Source organism: Ursus maritimus, unplaced genomic scaffold (genome assembly GCF_017311325.1).
Source record: "Ursus maritimus isolate PB19 unplaced genomic scaffold, ASM1731132v1 scaffold_11, whole genome shotgun sequence".
Classification (NCBI taxonomy): Eukaryota; Metazoa; Chordata; class Mammalia; order Carnivora; family Ursidae; genus Ursus; species Ursus maritimus.
Genome location: NW_024423453.1, coordinates 8,393,546 through 8,410,765, shown reverse-complemented (window position 1 = coordinate 8,410,765; position 17,220 = coordinate 8,393,546). Strand labels below are relative to the sequence as shown.

General features: G+C 37.4%; 1 protein-coding gene across 2 annotated transcripts in view; it reads right to left on the bottom strand.

The window, feature by feature from the left end:
• The window catches only part of ANK2 (ankyrin 2), a 219,761-nt gene that overhangs the window by 57,007 nt on the left and 145,534 nt on the right, over positions 1-17,220 (bottom strand). For both annotated transcript variants that reach the window (XM_040626261.1, XM_040626260.1), the window contains 4 exons: positions 16,015-16,068; positions 9,936-10,080; positions 3,975-4,077; positions 3,233-3,336 (listed from right to left, as the gene is read on the bottom strand). In XM_040626261.1, coding sequence (XP_040482195.1) covers positions 3,233-3,336; positions 3,975-4,077; positions 9,936-10,080; positions 16,015-16,068 — 406 coding nt within the window. The remainder of the gene's footprint in view (positions 1-3,232; positions 3,337-3,974; positions 4,078-9,935; positions 10,081-16,014; positions 16,069-17,220) is intronic.

The window sequence follows — 17,220 nt, the reverse complement described above, 5'->3', positions numbered from 1 at the left end:
ATACACAAAATTAGTGGCATGTGCATAAAAAAGCTGACTTTGTTATCTCCTCTGTCTAAAAATCATTTATTTCTTACATTTTGGGCAGATTTTGAAGTGGCTTAAGAATTCTTTCAATTAAAGAAAAACTTAGTTCCTTAAAAATATATAAAAACTACTACACAGGTGCCTCGTGTATAATGAACAAGTTTAAAAAAAGAAATCATTATTAGATGATATTATGAAAGTTATTCCTATACTTAAATAGCATGGTAGCTTTCAAATACCATGACACGCAAAATCATTGTGTTTTCAGTGTGAGTATTCATCCCATTAGAGTTATCTGTTGCACTGTGTGCATTCAAATTCTAGAGACCTCACTAGATGACAGATTACCTGATAAAAATAACAAGTCAAATATTACCATTATGAATTGTACTATAGTGGTATTGTCATTTAGAGGATTCTGCTTAACTGATTTGGAATTGGTGAAGGATTTGGAAGATGTATATGAGGGTTATAGAAATACTGGTGGCTATAATCTATTGAGTACTTATTCTTTCTAGACAAAATACTAATTATTTAAGAAGCATTTAATCCATAAACCTCCCCTATGGGGTCCATGATATAACACTCATCTTACAGATAAACTGAAACTCAGATATTTTCCATAACCTGCCCAGTGTCACATCCTGACTGTCAGGGCTGGGAGCTGAATTCTGACTGGTCTGACTCCAAAGCACACTCTTAACCACCATGTTATCTCTCTTCCATGGATTATCTTCCAATGACAGAGGGGCGTGTTTCTTAAAGGTAAGGGCTAGATCTTACTTATCTATTTTGCTTACTGCCTGGCACCAAGTTTGGTACTTTATAGAATTCAATCAACAATGTGTGAAAAACAAGTGAATGAAAGAGATTTAAAAAAAAAAAAAACATGTGAGAGAACTAGGTATATATTAATTACCCAGATCTCCCCAATGATCAAAGCTTTATCAGGCAAAGTTGTTCCTTTCTAACAGTGTATACATAAAACACACATATTTGGACTATTGGTGCTTGCAGAAAATGCCCATGCTAAGGCCCCAACAACAGAGATTCGGATGTAACTGGTTTGAGCTGGGCCTGGATATATTTTTTAAAGCTCCAAGGTGATTCTAATTTACAGCCAGAGCTGAAAGTTATTTACAATCAGTGATCATGGGTGGCTCAGTCGTTAAGCGTCTGCCCAGATCCTGGGATCAAGCCCCACATCGGGCTCCCTGCTCAGCAGGGAGCCTGCTTCCCACTCTCCCACTCCCCCTGCTTGTGTTCCCTCTCTGTCAAATAAATAAATAAAATCTTAAAAAAAAATGATGTTTGAAGTTTGTAGAAAATTTGGTTTATTACAGAACAAGAGTTTAAAGACCCTTATCTTAACAAGTGGTTAACTTTTAACCACTGGATGATCTTGTTTAAATGTAAGTGATCGTCTAGAATTACTTATGTATATATCTAGTTTTATACAATTGGTATGTATACTGATGTACTTAAGCTGAGTATTTTATTGTGCTTCAGCAGTTAAAAGACTTGAAGAAATTCCTTTTTTAAAGTAAATTATTTATTTTGAAAACTGAAGTATTACCATAATACTTTGACTCTTGCAAATTTGGCTACTTTTAGTTAATCACACTTTGCCTAAAATAATCTTGTCACTTTGTTGTCTAGATATAGACTTCAAATATTTTATTATGGTTTCTAGATTCTACCATCCTCTGATACTACAGCTCAAGCCTCTTTTCCTCCTTAGACTTGTTGAGAAATTTAGTAGCAAAATGCAATGTTATGCTTTTAGAATGATGTACAGGTGTCAGATTTTAATTATTTCATTTTGTACCTAAAGATATGTTAGTAAATTTGGATGAGGTTTAACTTGGTTTTTATTCCCTTGAAATGACTTTTGCATCAAGAACTGGCTTTTACTTATCTAACAAGGAAAAAAGTATTATGATTATTTTCAATATCTGTATAACTAATTTTACATTCTATTAGCCTGTGGTAGAAAATTAAACTAAAAGATCCCAAATTTTCAAATGCTTTTCTGAGAGAATATTTTAGAATAATAAAAACAAGAAAGGATCCACCACTCAAAATAGTTCTGGGGATTATGGATTAGGAGTTTGGGGTAGTAATTTAAATCAAATTAAGTCAAAATAGGTAAAATACAAGTGGGGCTTTTTAAAATGAGAATAAAAGTGATTAAAGGAAAAATATTTTTAAAGTTTATATATAGGGGCGCCTGGGTGGCACAGCGGTTAAGCGTCTGCCTTCGGCTCAGGGCGTGATCCCGGCGCTATGGGATCGAGTCCCACATCAGGCTCCTCCGCTATGAGCCTACTTCTTCCTCTCCCACTCCCCCTGCTTGTGTTCCCTCTCGCTGGCTGTCTCTATCTCTGTCGAATAAATAAATAAAATCTTTAAAAAAAAAAATAAAGTTTATATATAATAATAAAATTACTCTATAAGTTGAAACTACCAAAATGTAAGGGAAAAACCAACTGTGAAGAGGGTCACAATTTAAAACTCCTTAAGAAAGTTATTTTCTGCATAATTGAATTCTTACACCTCACAAACATCTTTGTTTAAAATTATTAACTCAAAGTCTTACTTTTTAATGAGTTTATACAAACAGGCAGCATTTCTTAAGTAATGACTTACATAGTACCTGGATGGCTTTTAGAAGGTGACCAAGAACCTGACTGGTTGCATTCAAATTCCCCTTTTTTGGTATATCCCTACTTCAAACAGATATGAACTCCTCCATATATTTGTGTGATTCAAACTTCTGAAAACATGATTTTAAATGCATGAATATGTGAGGAAAGGCATTTATTTAACTAGTCAGTTAATCTTAGTACATAGAACTTTCTAGAAACCAAATGATCCTGCTCCTCTTTTTAAGAAACCTTTAAGACAAAATGTGAATAGTAAGGAGGCCACTGGTATATTCTGGTTAGTTAGCAAGCTATCTGATGCAATTCTACTAGTTATTTTAAAACAATAGTCAGTTTTTCTATGCTGAATTCAACCCTATTAGCTGGTTCATTTGTGTAGGTAGAGTCCGCACTGGATAAAGCATTGTTATTTACAAGTTTAAACAAAGGTCACTTCCCCTGTAAGCTAGCCATCAGCTAAAGCTACTGGACAAAGCTGTTATTTTCACGCTCATCTCTTTTTACCTCTTGATCTGGATACATAATATTGATTTACTCACCCTGAATGAATAGGGCTGGAAGAAAGAGCCACGTTGTCTAAGTTCTCAGTGCCCCAGCTGAGACGGTAAGAATTCCTTTCTGCCTCCTTGGCTAGAGTTGACACCTAAATACAAAGAACACTGGATTTAATAAAAATACTTTCCTTCAATTAAATACAATATAAAGAACTCTAAAAAGTGGTATCACAGCAAGGTGTGACGTTACCATCTTTTCATTTAAAAATATAAGACCAAGCCATTTAAAATGTATGTTTTATAATACATTCCCATTTAAAGTATACTATTGACATAAGACCACATCTGTGTAATTGTCCTGGAAGAGAGTAGGTATTCACGTCTACTTCTCTATATCCAACCAGCCAAAACTGATAAAATCCCACCGAAGATTAAAATATTCCATAATAACCTCTAACAGTTCCCTGTAACAATTTTAAATATAAGATGTATTTTTACCCATACCTTTCATTTTCTACCTTAAATGTACCCTATCTCACTTTTTCCTTTAACAGAGATTTTTAGAAAGACATCTATTTTTCTATATAATCTCCACAGAAGAGTCATAGAGCTGAAGCCACAGGCAGTATATCACTTTAGAAAAGCCCTCAAACTCTTATCCCAGCTTGTTAACTGAATTAAGACGATTTCTTTCCACATGGAAAAACCCTCTCTGGACATTTCCAGCAACAAGTAACGTCAGAAAGCTCTCCAGAAAGCTGAGACGTCGAAGGAAAAAGTCACGTACCTGGTGACTGGGGATGACAACTGTGTCGTCAATCATGGCACTGTCCCTCAGGTAAGAGGCATGGCTCAGGGTATGAGACCTGTCGGAACTGAAGGATCGGAGGCTGGTAGGTTGGCAGGAGGCCATGGTCATATACCAACAGCAGGAGCAGGGTTGGGAGGATGGAAGGATGAGCCGAGCAGGAGAGTGAAAAAAGCGCGCTATTAGCTAACAGTGCAACTTCCAGGGGGACATGAATCGCAACCGTGGGAGAAGGAAACACAGGTCTCTGTGTTGCCCTCCCTCTCTGTCCAACAACTAAACCAACACATCTTTTGACTGGTTCCTAGCACTCAATGGCAAGGGCACAAGGGAATCCAGAAGTTAAAATGTGATACTTCTAATCTGATTTATTTCCTTCCCAGAAACGTTTGAAACCAGCAAACCGTAGCTCACCTACTACCAAGGACAAGAGATTCACACAAGAAATGATGCCAGAATAGACTGCTTCAATCTGTGCTAAATGTTAATCTCCCTGCGACTGAGAAAAATATCGGGGTGGGGGGGGGAACGAGACCACCCTCAGAGAGAACAGACAAAAGCACGGGTTTCATTTTTGCTCATTTTCCATTCTCTGCGTGCCTCATTCTCCTCCTCTCCAACTGCGACTGACTGAACATGGGTGCATTCCCCTGGAAGGTACAGAGTGAAATGAACCGTGGCCAGATGCATGCTTCCTGCGGAAGAGGAGTTCCTCTTGTTTGTCTCTGGTGTCTCCAACAATGCTATTTCAAAGGGCAGCATTGTTCCCTTTGCGTGTCCTCTGTGTGGTGAGTGAGGCACCGAAGAGTGCTGGTTGCTGTGGCAATGAGACGCAAGAGCACAAGAAACCGTTTCTAAGCACCAACCCAGGACACAGACACATCTGCCAGCACAGAAACAGACGGCCAGGGACACAACCGAAAACGAGGTTTGCCTTCAACATGGGATTTAGGCCTTGGGAATTAATGCTTTATATTTTTGAGAAATCTGAATTTCAGAGTTCTGAATTATATATGCAAATGTGATGGGTAAAACCTGACATTTGCATAAGCGCAATTCATTCCTTCCTGATCAATTTGTACGATCAAATGATAAATAGACTGATATCTCATAGAAGCTGCATTTTATACATGCTAGTCCAAGAATTAAATATCTGTTTTCAAAATAGTAGCCCAAAGCCCATAGGGAAAAATAGAGATATGCAAGCTTTCACAATATTTATAGAAGCAGAGTTTCATTTACTTTCAGCTAGTGGGTATTTGGCCAGTGAAGCACTGTAGAATTATGGACTAAGTGTCAGGTTAGCATATTTCTTAGTAGAAACTATTTTCATTTTACCAATAGATCCAATTTTGTAAGCCATATACTGTCATTTTTATGAGGTGTCAATAGAGCCAACTTCAATTTTCTTTGAGGAAATCATCATTTGGTAGATAATTCATAGTAATTGAGGGCCTTCTCCTTCCTATTCTGCTGTAGTTTGTTTTTTTTTTATAAAGATTTTTTAAATTTTTTATATTATTATTATTTATTTGAGAGAGAGAGCACGAGAGGGGGGAGGGTCAGAGGGAGAAGCAGACTCCCCGCTGAGTGGACAGCGCGAACCGGGACTCCTGGGACCCCAGGATCATGATGTGAGCAGAAGGCAGTCACTTAACCCACTGAGCCACCCAGGCACCCTTTGCTGTAGTTTTTATGCCCCCAAAACAGACTGGAATATTACAAGGTAAGTGACATGAATTAAAGGAGTTGACTGCCTGACCCTGTATAAATTTGTGTTTATAATAAAACGAAATCTAAATATAATCTAAATATAATTTTCACTATTTTATGTTACATAGGTTCTCGAAGAAGACTGAGGCTCCGGACACAGCCAAGGCAGGGGCGGCCCAGACACCTTACTGAGAACACCCAGGGCGGTTCTAGTCCTGGCAGCCGATATTAGGGCCGGTTTTACAGATGTGCAGTTGGATTTTGATGGTGCACTTAATGAACAGGCTGCAGGCGTTTAGGATTAACTCTGGCCTAACCCTGAGTCTCTATCCGGGGCTTTGGAATTCAAAGATCCAAATTGCAACTTTATACATGTAAAGGTGCTAAATTTATATGAATGAACAGTGCAAAAGGAGCAAGAGGCATTGAGGTGTAGGACCAGACGCACCTCCTCACAACAGCAAGTAGAGACTCTGTCAGTGACATAACTGCCTTCGTGACTTAACTGCCACCACTGTAAAGGTCTAAACTTGGAAAGGAGGCAGCCAGGTCTCAACTGCCACCCTCAGGGAGATACCATAACTGGATGGATGTCTGTCTACTTAGGAATGACGTATGCAACAGCTCATTTGGCTGCAAGCACAGAGCTGCATTTTGGCAATCAACATACCAGTAATAAAGGTGGATTTTTCATATCTATCTACCGATACCCAAGTCTATCTCTCAATTGGTTTGAATCAGGAGGGGAAAGGGGGTATTGGTGTTATTTTTTGTCTTTCCTAAAGCCCCACAGGAAAGAAATAGAGAAGGAGAAGGAAAGAAAGAAAGAGTTGACTTACAACCGAAAAGGAGATTAGGGTAGAGAGAGAAAAATATTAGGATATGGAGACAGAGAGTGAGAAAAATTGGAGAGACAGAGGAAGGGAGGGAGAAGGAGTAAGTTGGAACTATGCCTAAATATCTCTACTTCTATCATTTTATTCTGACTTACTGTTTACTGCCTTCTAATTGGATGTTTAATCAATGTTTATAGTTTCTAACTGCTCTTTTCTCTGATGTATAGAACTTACTTAAAGAAAATTAAAATATTCCAGCAGTAGAGAAATTATTCTAATGGAATGATGACCAGCACAAACATCGGGAATAATTCAAGTCTCTGGATAAAAAATTTTCTACACTGACTTAAAACATTGCAAACAAGGTTAAGTATTTTACTATCTAATACATTTCTTTTTCGTTAAGTCAGAAGTCATCCCGTTCAGTTAATTTATAATAACACATATCTATAGGAGTATAAATGTGTACTTGCTGTTCAATGAAAGACTGTGCCAAAAGTTATGCCGTGGTCTTAAATTTTACTTCTTTGCACTATAGTAAACTACTTTATAGACACATATTAGGTAGTCTATAATTCCATCGAAAGATGTAATAATTACTATCTTAGTAAGCTGTAGTATTAGATGTTCAATTAATGACGTTTTTGAACCCTATTAAACTAGTGAATATCCAAATATTTCAATATGTTTGCTTTCTTGCATGGAAAAGCTTCTGTGGCTCATTGTTAGTGTTTTACATTAAATTTAATTTTAAGCAAAAATGAAATAAAATGGACACAAGATCTAACTAATAAGAACCTGGATATGTTTTTATCAATGTACATTAAATTGTTCCTATTTTTGTTCTCCTGCATCCATGTACATTTTAGGCATCAGAATGGTTTTTCTACCATCTCCAACTATACACAGACTGATGAGGTTCCTTTGGGGAAGCCATGATAATGTTTTATTAACCACAAGGTGGAGCTGTGACAGTTCAAACAAAGTCAGGCCGGGGCATGTCAGACTTGTAGTCTAGTAATACATTCACCCTTCTCGCTCAGTTATTCAATCAGTACATAAAAATCCTAACTTGAGAATAAATCCATAATTCTAGAATATAAGCACCTCCTGCCAACACGTACACACACACACACACACACACACACCACACATTGCACAGTGAGCAGGGAAATGTGGATGTATCCAGGAAGTGTTACAGTGTTTTCATGCTATTTAATACCTACCTGGGCATGGTACTATTGAAAGCATACCAAATAAACAACGAAAAGTAAAAATGGTTACCAAAAAAAGAAAACTCCCATTGAATTGCATAAAGAAAATTTTAAAAATCAGTGAAACAAGAAATCCATGAAAATGAGATGTTGCCTGTAATTCCATGTTGGAGATCATGAATACAATCTGGGGGTCTAGAAATGCTAGTGTGGACCTGGAGAACAGACCATGGCTTGTTTCATATCCTCATCTTTACATGCTGATAAGTGCTCTGTTTAAGTAGAATCATCAAACCATGAACCCGTTATATACAAAGCATCTTTCTAAACTTTCCTTAACCTAGTATTTTCAAAGAAGGAAAAAAAGATCAGATCAAGAACCTGATAAAATAGACCATGCTGAAAATGAAGGTTTTTTCCTCTGACAGCGATATGATTATTTATAGAGTATTATGAATTTGTGCAAAGCCATAAATTTCATTTTATCGAAATTTGAAATCTTTTCCTAAGAATTTCAGATTGTGATGTGCAAATCCATCCATATGTCAGAATCCAATATATAAAACCCCTACCACTCTCAACCCTGAGTGGCTCCTCCTTCTGCCACTTGACCCCAAGGACCACCCTCCGTCTACGTCATCGAAACCAAAGGGTCAATACAACCATCTTCCTTTTCACCCACCCCATGAAATCCATCACCACATCTGGCTGCTTTTACCTCGTACATATGCTCTCAAATCTGTCATTTTCCAAATTCTCTCCATGATTGCTACCACCAAGGTTAAAGGCCAAGTCTTCTCTTAGCAGCTTAATAGTTGAAATGTATTGGATTCTGCAATAGTTTTTGGCCCTTTGACAACTCTCCCCTAAAAGTCAGCCTTTAAGTTTATGGTCAGAGGGAGCCATCCAAAATGTGGACAAGATCTCTCCTCCTTGACAATTACACTTTACCAATACTGCGCTATTCTTTCTCTCACACACCATGAGCCTTTGCTCAAGATCTCATTAAGGCTTCAAATGCCCTCCCCACCTTTCCTCACCATCATTTCCCATCACTGTGTCTCAGTCTGGGCTCATCTCCTCCAGGAAGCCTGAGCCCCGGGGCTTCAGCTGCACTCTGCGGGTACCACTAGCCAGTCTCTCCCACATCTCATCAGACTATGATTTTAGCAACCATGTCCTGGTCATATTTGTACCTCTAGCACCTACCACAAAGCTAGCCCAGAAAGGCACTTATTACATGCACACTGAATTATTTAAGGGGAAAAAAAGAAAAGAAAAAAAGTAGGGAAGAGGTATTGATGCTCAAGGAAAAACCTCAAGAAAAATTTGTTTTTGCTAATTATCCATTTAGAATGAACTCCGCTTTAAGGTATTTATATCTTAGACTATGAATATGTTAACTACAGCTTAGAATACAGCCAAGATTAAAACTATAAACCTAAGATTATTGACTAGTGAAAAATATTACACTATATGGACAACCATATGTTCACCTAAATTGGCAGTCAATCTTTTGACGAGGTACCACAGAATGTTCTTATTCAGCTTGCCTCAAAAAAATAACATACACCAGTTGTGCTAGTCAGTAATAATGAGAAAACAACATTGACTTTATATTTCAGACTAGGACATAAGCCTCTTCAGATTTGTCTATAAAACCTGTACTCCTTCAGATTGTGCTCAGAATGCTTTTGTATTCAAGATCTTAGAGGATTTTGGCCTAATTCTTTTTCATGAAAAGGTCAGTTTCAAGCAGTTTCTTTCTGAATTTGTTTCTTTTTCATCCTTCTTCACGACATACTTTTATTCAAGAATTTATGCCACTAACAAAAATACCCATAAGGTAAAACGGCCCTTTTTTTTGGCCTAGAGAAAAAAGTGGTAAATGACTGCAAACACTATCCTGAAGTGGACAGAGCTCTGTGCTTACTATTGCTCTGCTTCTTACTAGTTGCTTGACTTTTATTAAGTTACTTAATCTCTCTAGGCCTCAGGGTCCTGTTCTTTAAAATGGGCACTTAAAGTTGTTCAAGGATGCAGTAAGATATACCATGCAGATATAATAGTGCAGGACCTATTAAGCATCCATAACTATGCCTACTTTTTTCTTATCATCATAAGAAAGTGTTGCATTGCTTTCTGGCTGATAGCAAGCGTCAGCTTTAGGTGACTACCTGTCGGAGCGAGCTCCCTCCAAGCTGTAGCGCAGGTAATTCATACCATCCAGGAACTGACTGCTGGGTAGGGAGTCATCCCCCAGTTCTTTCAGATCCTCGGGCCTCAGGTATTCTCCCCCATCGCCTGTCATTGTGTCATCACCTTGAAGCAATGAAAGGAAGATGGAGGAAGAATTATTTGCTGAATGTCACATGGACTACAAAATAGGATGATGATTGTGAAAAACATCAGAATGGCACAGACATCACTGGAACACTGCACACGCGAAGAAAACAGAACACATGCAACCACAAAGTGCTAGAACTTTGAGAAATAATATTTGACCCATTTTTCCATTGCTTACCAAGAAGAAAAAATTACCTGAATTGTAATTCTCTTTGTATCAATTTTCTTCACTCATTTCTTTATCGCCATAGCTGATTTACAGCTTGTAGGATTTAACCTATTGCACTATATAGACTACTTAACTTCTAGACATTGTTTCAATAATTTTGTACATAATGTCCGGCACTAAGAGTCTCTTCATGTCATTGGCAATATGTTAAGAAATTTCTACTGCTCGGAGCACTTGGGTGGCTCAGTGGGTTAAGCATCTGCTTTCAGCTCAGGTCATGATCTCAGGTCCTGGGATTGAGCCCTGCATCGGGCCCCCTGCTCAGTGCGGAGTCTGCTTCTCCCTCTCCCTACCCCCCACCCCGGCTCATGCTCTCTCTCGCTATCTCTATCTCAAACAAATAAATAAAATCTTAAAAAAAAAAAAAAAGAAGAAATATCTACTGCTCTAAAACAAATATGTGATACAGTATGTGGAGGGATATGATTTATAAGATTAACAAGATGTGCACATTAGGGAAAGAACACTAGAACAAAGTGAGCATATTGTGACATTTTAATAAACAACCTGGAATTTAATTTTAAAAACATTACAGAGCATGAAACGGATGTTTTGTTAGAAACTAGGTGGCTTCCCAAAGGTGAACAACAGGGGAAAAAAGTGTATTTTGTAATCAAGTAGTGGCAGAAAGAGATGACTAAGTGTGGTAGCTCATATTTAGAAGCCCAAATGGTAAGGGTACATTCCCCGCCTATGACTAGAAATAGAATTGCTTTCAAAAATATCTTTCTCAGGTGAGTCAATAAGTAATACCTCACTCACAGAAATGCTTTATATGCCATTAATACGCTGACATGGAGAAATAAATAATATAGCTGAGAGAAACGATTTTTAATGACTCCTTAAGACACTAATCACACACTTTAAGCCTGATGATCTATGCAAAGGACAACTTGAAGGAATGTACTTCATTCCTATAACTAAGTTAAATATTTATTATTTTATTCCCATCTGTTTCAAATGATTGTTCCAAATCAACATTAATTTATAAAGGTATCACATTAAATAATTGTAAGAAGGAAATGTCTTTGACGTTTCACTGTTTGTCTATATATACGATCTTAAGATCTCAGGTATATATATCAAAGGATTATTAGCTCTCTAAATTACTTAAAGCTAATGACAGATTTTAAAAAAGACCTTCCAGTAAATGGAGATGTAATTTATTCACCATTAGGTTTTTGTCTCAAAGTCAATGCACTTAACATTTGATGGTTATAATAAGTCTCACCATTAAACATATTTTCATGGCTCCTTCAGTGACACGATGAGATTTTTATCAAGTTTTAGCACAATGAGTATTAATTAAAAGTTGAGTCTTTAGTATCAGATAGACCTAGATTCAAATTGTAATTGTTATTTATTGGTCTGTCAATCTTCCAGAGCCTCAATTTCCACCACTAGTAAATGGGAATGATACTAATAATCTATCTCACACAGTAGTTGTATGAATTAAATAACATATAAGAATGTGTAACCAGGTGCCGGAATATACTAATTGCTAGCCATTGTTTTTATTAATACAAAATGGTGAAAGTGCGACACAGCAAGGGAATATGAGCTCGATTTCACTTATGCAAAAATCTTTCTAAATGTGTATATCATAAAGAAAGACAATTGTACTGTGCTTAAATATTCGTAAATCTGATAGCTCTAAGGAAAACGTGAGTAAAGTTTTTAAAATTGTTTGTTAAAGGGGTCCCCCAACAGCCCTTACATATATTTTCTTCTTTAAAGTGTCCCCTCGCAGGGCACCTGGGTGGCTCAGATGGGTTAAGCGTCTGCCTTCAGCTCAGGTCATGGGATCAAGTCCTGCATGGGGCTCCCTGCTCAGTGGGGAGTCTGCTTCTCCATCTCTCCCTGCCTCTCTCCCTGCCTCTCCCCCTGCTTGTGCTCTCTCTCTCTCTCTCTCAAATGAATAAAATCTTTAAAAAAATAATAAATCTATTAAAAAAGAAACAACAAAAAAGTATTCCCTCACAAAGCAAGATGTAACAATAGCAATCAACAGATAACACTACAGTCAAACACAAAACGCATGATGTTGGTCAACTTTAAGAACCAAAAAGGTCAGGGGAGGGATGGTGTGGTGGGTTCAGTAGTGTCCCCCCCCCCCGCCCCCCAGATTTCACTTCCATTTGGAACCTGAGGATGTGGCCTTACTTGGAGACAGGGCTTTTATAGATGTAACTAAGTTAAGGACTGAGATGAGATCACATTGGATAACTCCAATGAGCGTGTTCTTAGACAGAGACACAGAGGAAAATGCCACATGAAGGCAGAGATTGGAGTGATGTGTCTACAAGCCAAGGATCGCTGACAGCCACTGGAAGCTGGATGAGACAAGAAACTCTTCCCTAGAGTATCAGAGGTTAGTATGGTCCCGCCATAAACTTTTCACTCTCAGAACTGTGAGAGAATAAATTTGAGCCACCAAGTTTGTGGTAATTTCTTGTGACATTCCTAGGAAATTCCAGTGAAGCTGGAGAAGGCATCACTGGAGAAGGAACTGGAGCTGATCATTTGTTTGTATTCAACTTTAATGGGCAGAGGTTGACGCTTCTTCAGGTGAGAGGCTCGTGTGTAAAGAGCCACAGAAGTAATAAAAACAGGGAGGATGAAAGAGTAATATGTGTTACTTATTTAGAGAATACTACATGAAGTAACTTGGCAAAAGTAAGTGTTCATGATGGTGAACAACGGCAAAAAGTCCAGGAAGAAAGTTAGTGTCTAAATAGTGATCAAATCAAGGTTAGACATTTTATTATAAGCCTCGTAGGACTTACTTGTTCCTACTCCTTCCCTCCTCTTATGTAATTGGTAAATCTTTACATAGAAGAGTTTTTATGAGTCAAATAAGTTGGGGCCCCCCTTTGTTTATTTCTGGAAGAAAAAAAAATCTAAGATCAATTCTACAAATTGGTTTACCAAAACACAGCTATTATCTGGTTTGAATATAAGTCAACTATTTCCAGAAAAAAAAAAAAAAGTATGTGACCTTGTTAACATTTGGGAAGACTAACTCTACTCTTATTTATGAAAAAGTGAAAGAACTAGTTGGATGCAGAATCTGTCATGTAATACGAGGAGGAAGTGAGGAGCCCCACTGTCAAGTGTTCACAGCAGAAGTGTGACAAAGGAGATAATGGATGGTTCCTCTGCATTTCATCACTTCATCATTAACACTCAGCCATTCTGGAGTTCTCTTGACTATTATTAGTACCCATCATTCCAGAGAACCAGTGGAGAAGTTTGTACAAGCCATCCATGCACAAACCTTTGAATATATGGGACACATGGGTCACATTTCTACAGGTATTTTAGTTACATAAGTGTCATCACCCCTGAGCCCCACCATATAATTTACTGCTGTGGAGCTGAGTCAGCAAAGGTAGGGATCAGCTCATGATCCTGTGAAGACATAGAGGATTGCATTTACAGCTGTGTTTTCGTCTGCACGGTACAATACACTCAGACTGAATTTCCAATTCTATCTTTTCCTTCCATTTCTTTGCCATGTTTTCCATCGGGACTTATTTATAATATGACTGAGCTATTATAACAGCTCGCATACTGGGTTTACATTCCCCATCCACCACTTAATGGCTGTGTGCTGTGGAGCAAACTACTTAATGTGTTTAAGTCTTAGTCGCCTCCTGTTCAAGTGAGCCTTTCCTCACCTGAAAGAAAAATGAGGGGAAATCAATAGCCTATCTCATGTGGATGCTATGGGGATTAAATGAGACAATGCACCTAGCATTACAGATGTTTAGTAAATGTTTTCTGTCAAATCTGCTTCCTTCCAATTTCTTCCTAATACACTCCTTTAGTGTATCACTGCTGGTTTAATCTTTGTGGAAATCAGATTTGTTCCAAACATTAATCAAAATGTTTAATATATCCTAATTTCCCAGACTTTTCAGTTAGGAATTCAAACATTCACAGTGAAGCTCAGTATGTTTTAATGCGTGAGCCAAACTGAATGACTAGATTATTCTGCCACTCTGTGTCTCTCTCATGCGCTTTCCCCTCTCAGGACTCCCCATACTGTTCCTTCTCCCTCTCTAAAACCTGTGTCACCTTCCTATTAATCTCTCAGTTTCAGCAAGTCCGCAGGCTTGTGCTAAGTCTCTCTTTCTCTAACTCCCAAGACAGACAGGAAAAGTGGATGACATAGTGCCTTCTGTTATACTTAACTTCTACATTATCTTTCCGTCTATGTTTTGTAAAGGCCTGCCCTGTGTTCACCTCTGATTCTCCAGTGGTAGAAGTGATAGAACTCTACACACAGTAACATCATTTTTACTATCTGTTGACTGGATTCACGAGTGGATATCCTGGTTACTATACAAAGGTAGCCTGAAAGGACATCTATACTTGACTTGAATATTCTTCTGAGTATTGATATGTACACAACTATCAAAACAGAAGAGCTGTAAAAAATTTTAAAAATTAAAAAAACAAAGCAAGAACTGGCTAATACCTTTAAATACATGTGGCTGCACTTTGTCCATATGAATGATAGGTTCTATGAAAACATTTTAAGCCCATAAAACATGAAAGGGTTGGCAATGTCAACCAGCAGAATTTCTTTCTACTCATTCTTTGTCCTAAAAGTTACTTCACAATACTCAAATATATCCTATACATAAAAATTATTCAACTTGAATTTCTTTCTGGGGGAAAAAAATGTTACTAAGTTTTTGGCTATGTCTAAAAGAAGGAAAGCTTCTTTTCTTGCCATAAAAGATATTCTTGATCATTAGCCAATATTCCTCTCAAAGCAAGACCTTTTATCACTAAAAACTCTTAATCTATACCAGTTTTAATAAAAGTATACAGGATATTATAGCTAGATCTTATATTAGGCAATGAGCAGGCCCAAAAAGCTGTTCCATATAAATGGAATTTCTTTAATCTCACTCAATACTTTGCATGCATTGGCATTGGAATTATTTAACCATTATTTAGGAAATTTAAAAAAACACTATTTTTAAATTAAATAATCAGTCTAATTGATCAATAAATTTAGATTTCCATGTAAGAGATTTGCTTCAAGTGATACCACATGTACTTTGGATCCTTCTTGGTAGATAGAATATTTTATATTATTCATTTTTCCCTATATGCCGAAGCTCTTCCTAAATAATTTTAAGGGTTTTTATTTTTATTCCTAGTTACCTTCAAAAATCACATTGTAACTATCAATTTCATATATTTTAAACCACATCTAAAACTTATCTTCAGCCAAGAATGATATGAAGTACATTCAGTCAAGCAGTCTAACTTAGTTTTAACAGGTTCATGCTAGTTAAATGTCAACTTACAAAGAATATAGTTTTTTTTCTCTAAATGTGTATCCTTAGAAGAGAGATTAGAAGAAAAGTTTTGGTAAAATATTTACATAATGCTCATTAGATAATTTCATTATACTAATAGGTCTCAACAACAGCAGCAAAATCATTAATAGGATAAGCAATTTATGGCTTTAAGCTTCCAAGTTAATACAATCTACACGCTCACATGCGCATATGTACAACTCCATCCATATTACACATGCTATTTCAAAAGAAACAGATTAGTACCAGGCACCCAGATTTAAATATTAAGCAAGTAGCTTCTATCCAGTTAAGAAAAATTAAAAGCAAAGCTTTCACTCCAATAACTTCCTCTAAAGGTACCTGAATCACTAAGCGCTTCCCCATCAATAAAGTTGTCACCAAACTGTTTAAAGGCTGTTAAGAAAGATGATCCCACAAAACAAAATATGATGTGCATATATGAATGCTGAAAATTAGCTGGCAGGTATTAGGATGAACACAAAATTATTATAATACTTGGAAATGCTAGCTTTGGCAGTTATTAATTTACTTATAATAATGCACTGACCAAACATTTGCTTGTTCTTGTCATAAGTTCTTACAAAAGCTGAGATAACTCAATGCCTATTACCAATCAGTGAACAAACTAGTTCCAAATAATGAAACTTCAGTGTAAAGGTTCACCTTCTGATTACATCCTGAAGAACCTAAAAATCTACTTTTACTATTTCTCAATAAAAGCAGTTATTATTGAGGATAGTACTATTCTTTTCAGCCTGACCAGTTTTTAGTTCTTTCATCTCTGCAGTGAGGGACTCCCTGGTGTCTTCCTTGCTTTTCTCAAGCCAAGCTAGTCTGCTTATGATTATTGTTTTAAATTCTGGTTCAGGCATATTACTTAAATGTTTTGATTAGACCCCTGGCTGTGCCCTCTTCTTGTTCTTTCTTTTGAGATGAGTCCCTCCATCTTGGCATTTTGTCTAGATCTCTGTCTTCTGTGTGTTAGGAAAACCTGTTATGTTTCCTGCTCCTGAGAGTAATGGTATATTAGGAAGAGGTCATACACTGTCCAGGGCTGGTGCTGCAGAAAGTGGTGTGTGCTGTGTGCACTCTGCTGTTGGGTTTTGGCTGCTCTTTCCCTCAGATTAGTCTCGGCAGAGTTTCTCTTTGCCTGCAGTGAGGAGTGTTTGGACCTTCTCCAGTGTGTGGCAAGTTTTAACGAGTACTATTCTTCATGGCAATAATTTTTCAAACATATACATTTGACCAAAAGCTGTACTATTGAAATTTGGCTACATACCTCATTTGCTGCATTCATGATTTTTTGGCAGATTTTTTTGTTTAAGAAAGGTCAACTGCTCTAACCCAAGTAGAGGTAGGGAGCCCGAAACTCTCGTGGAGGGACAGACCCGCAGCACAATGTCCCATCCCCACCCCAGGCTGTCGCTGGTACTCCTTGTAGGGCAACAGCCTTCTCAACGTTTGCAGTCCACTACCTTAGATACTTTTCATCAACTCTAAAACTATACAGAGCATATTTTATGCCTTAGGGAATCAAATTCTTAT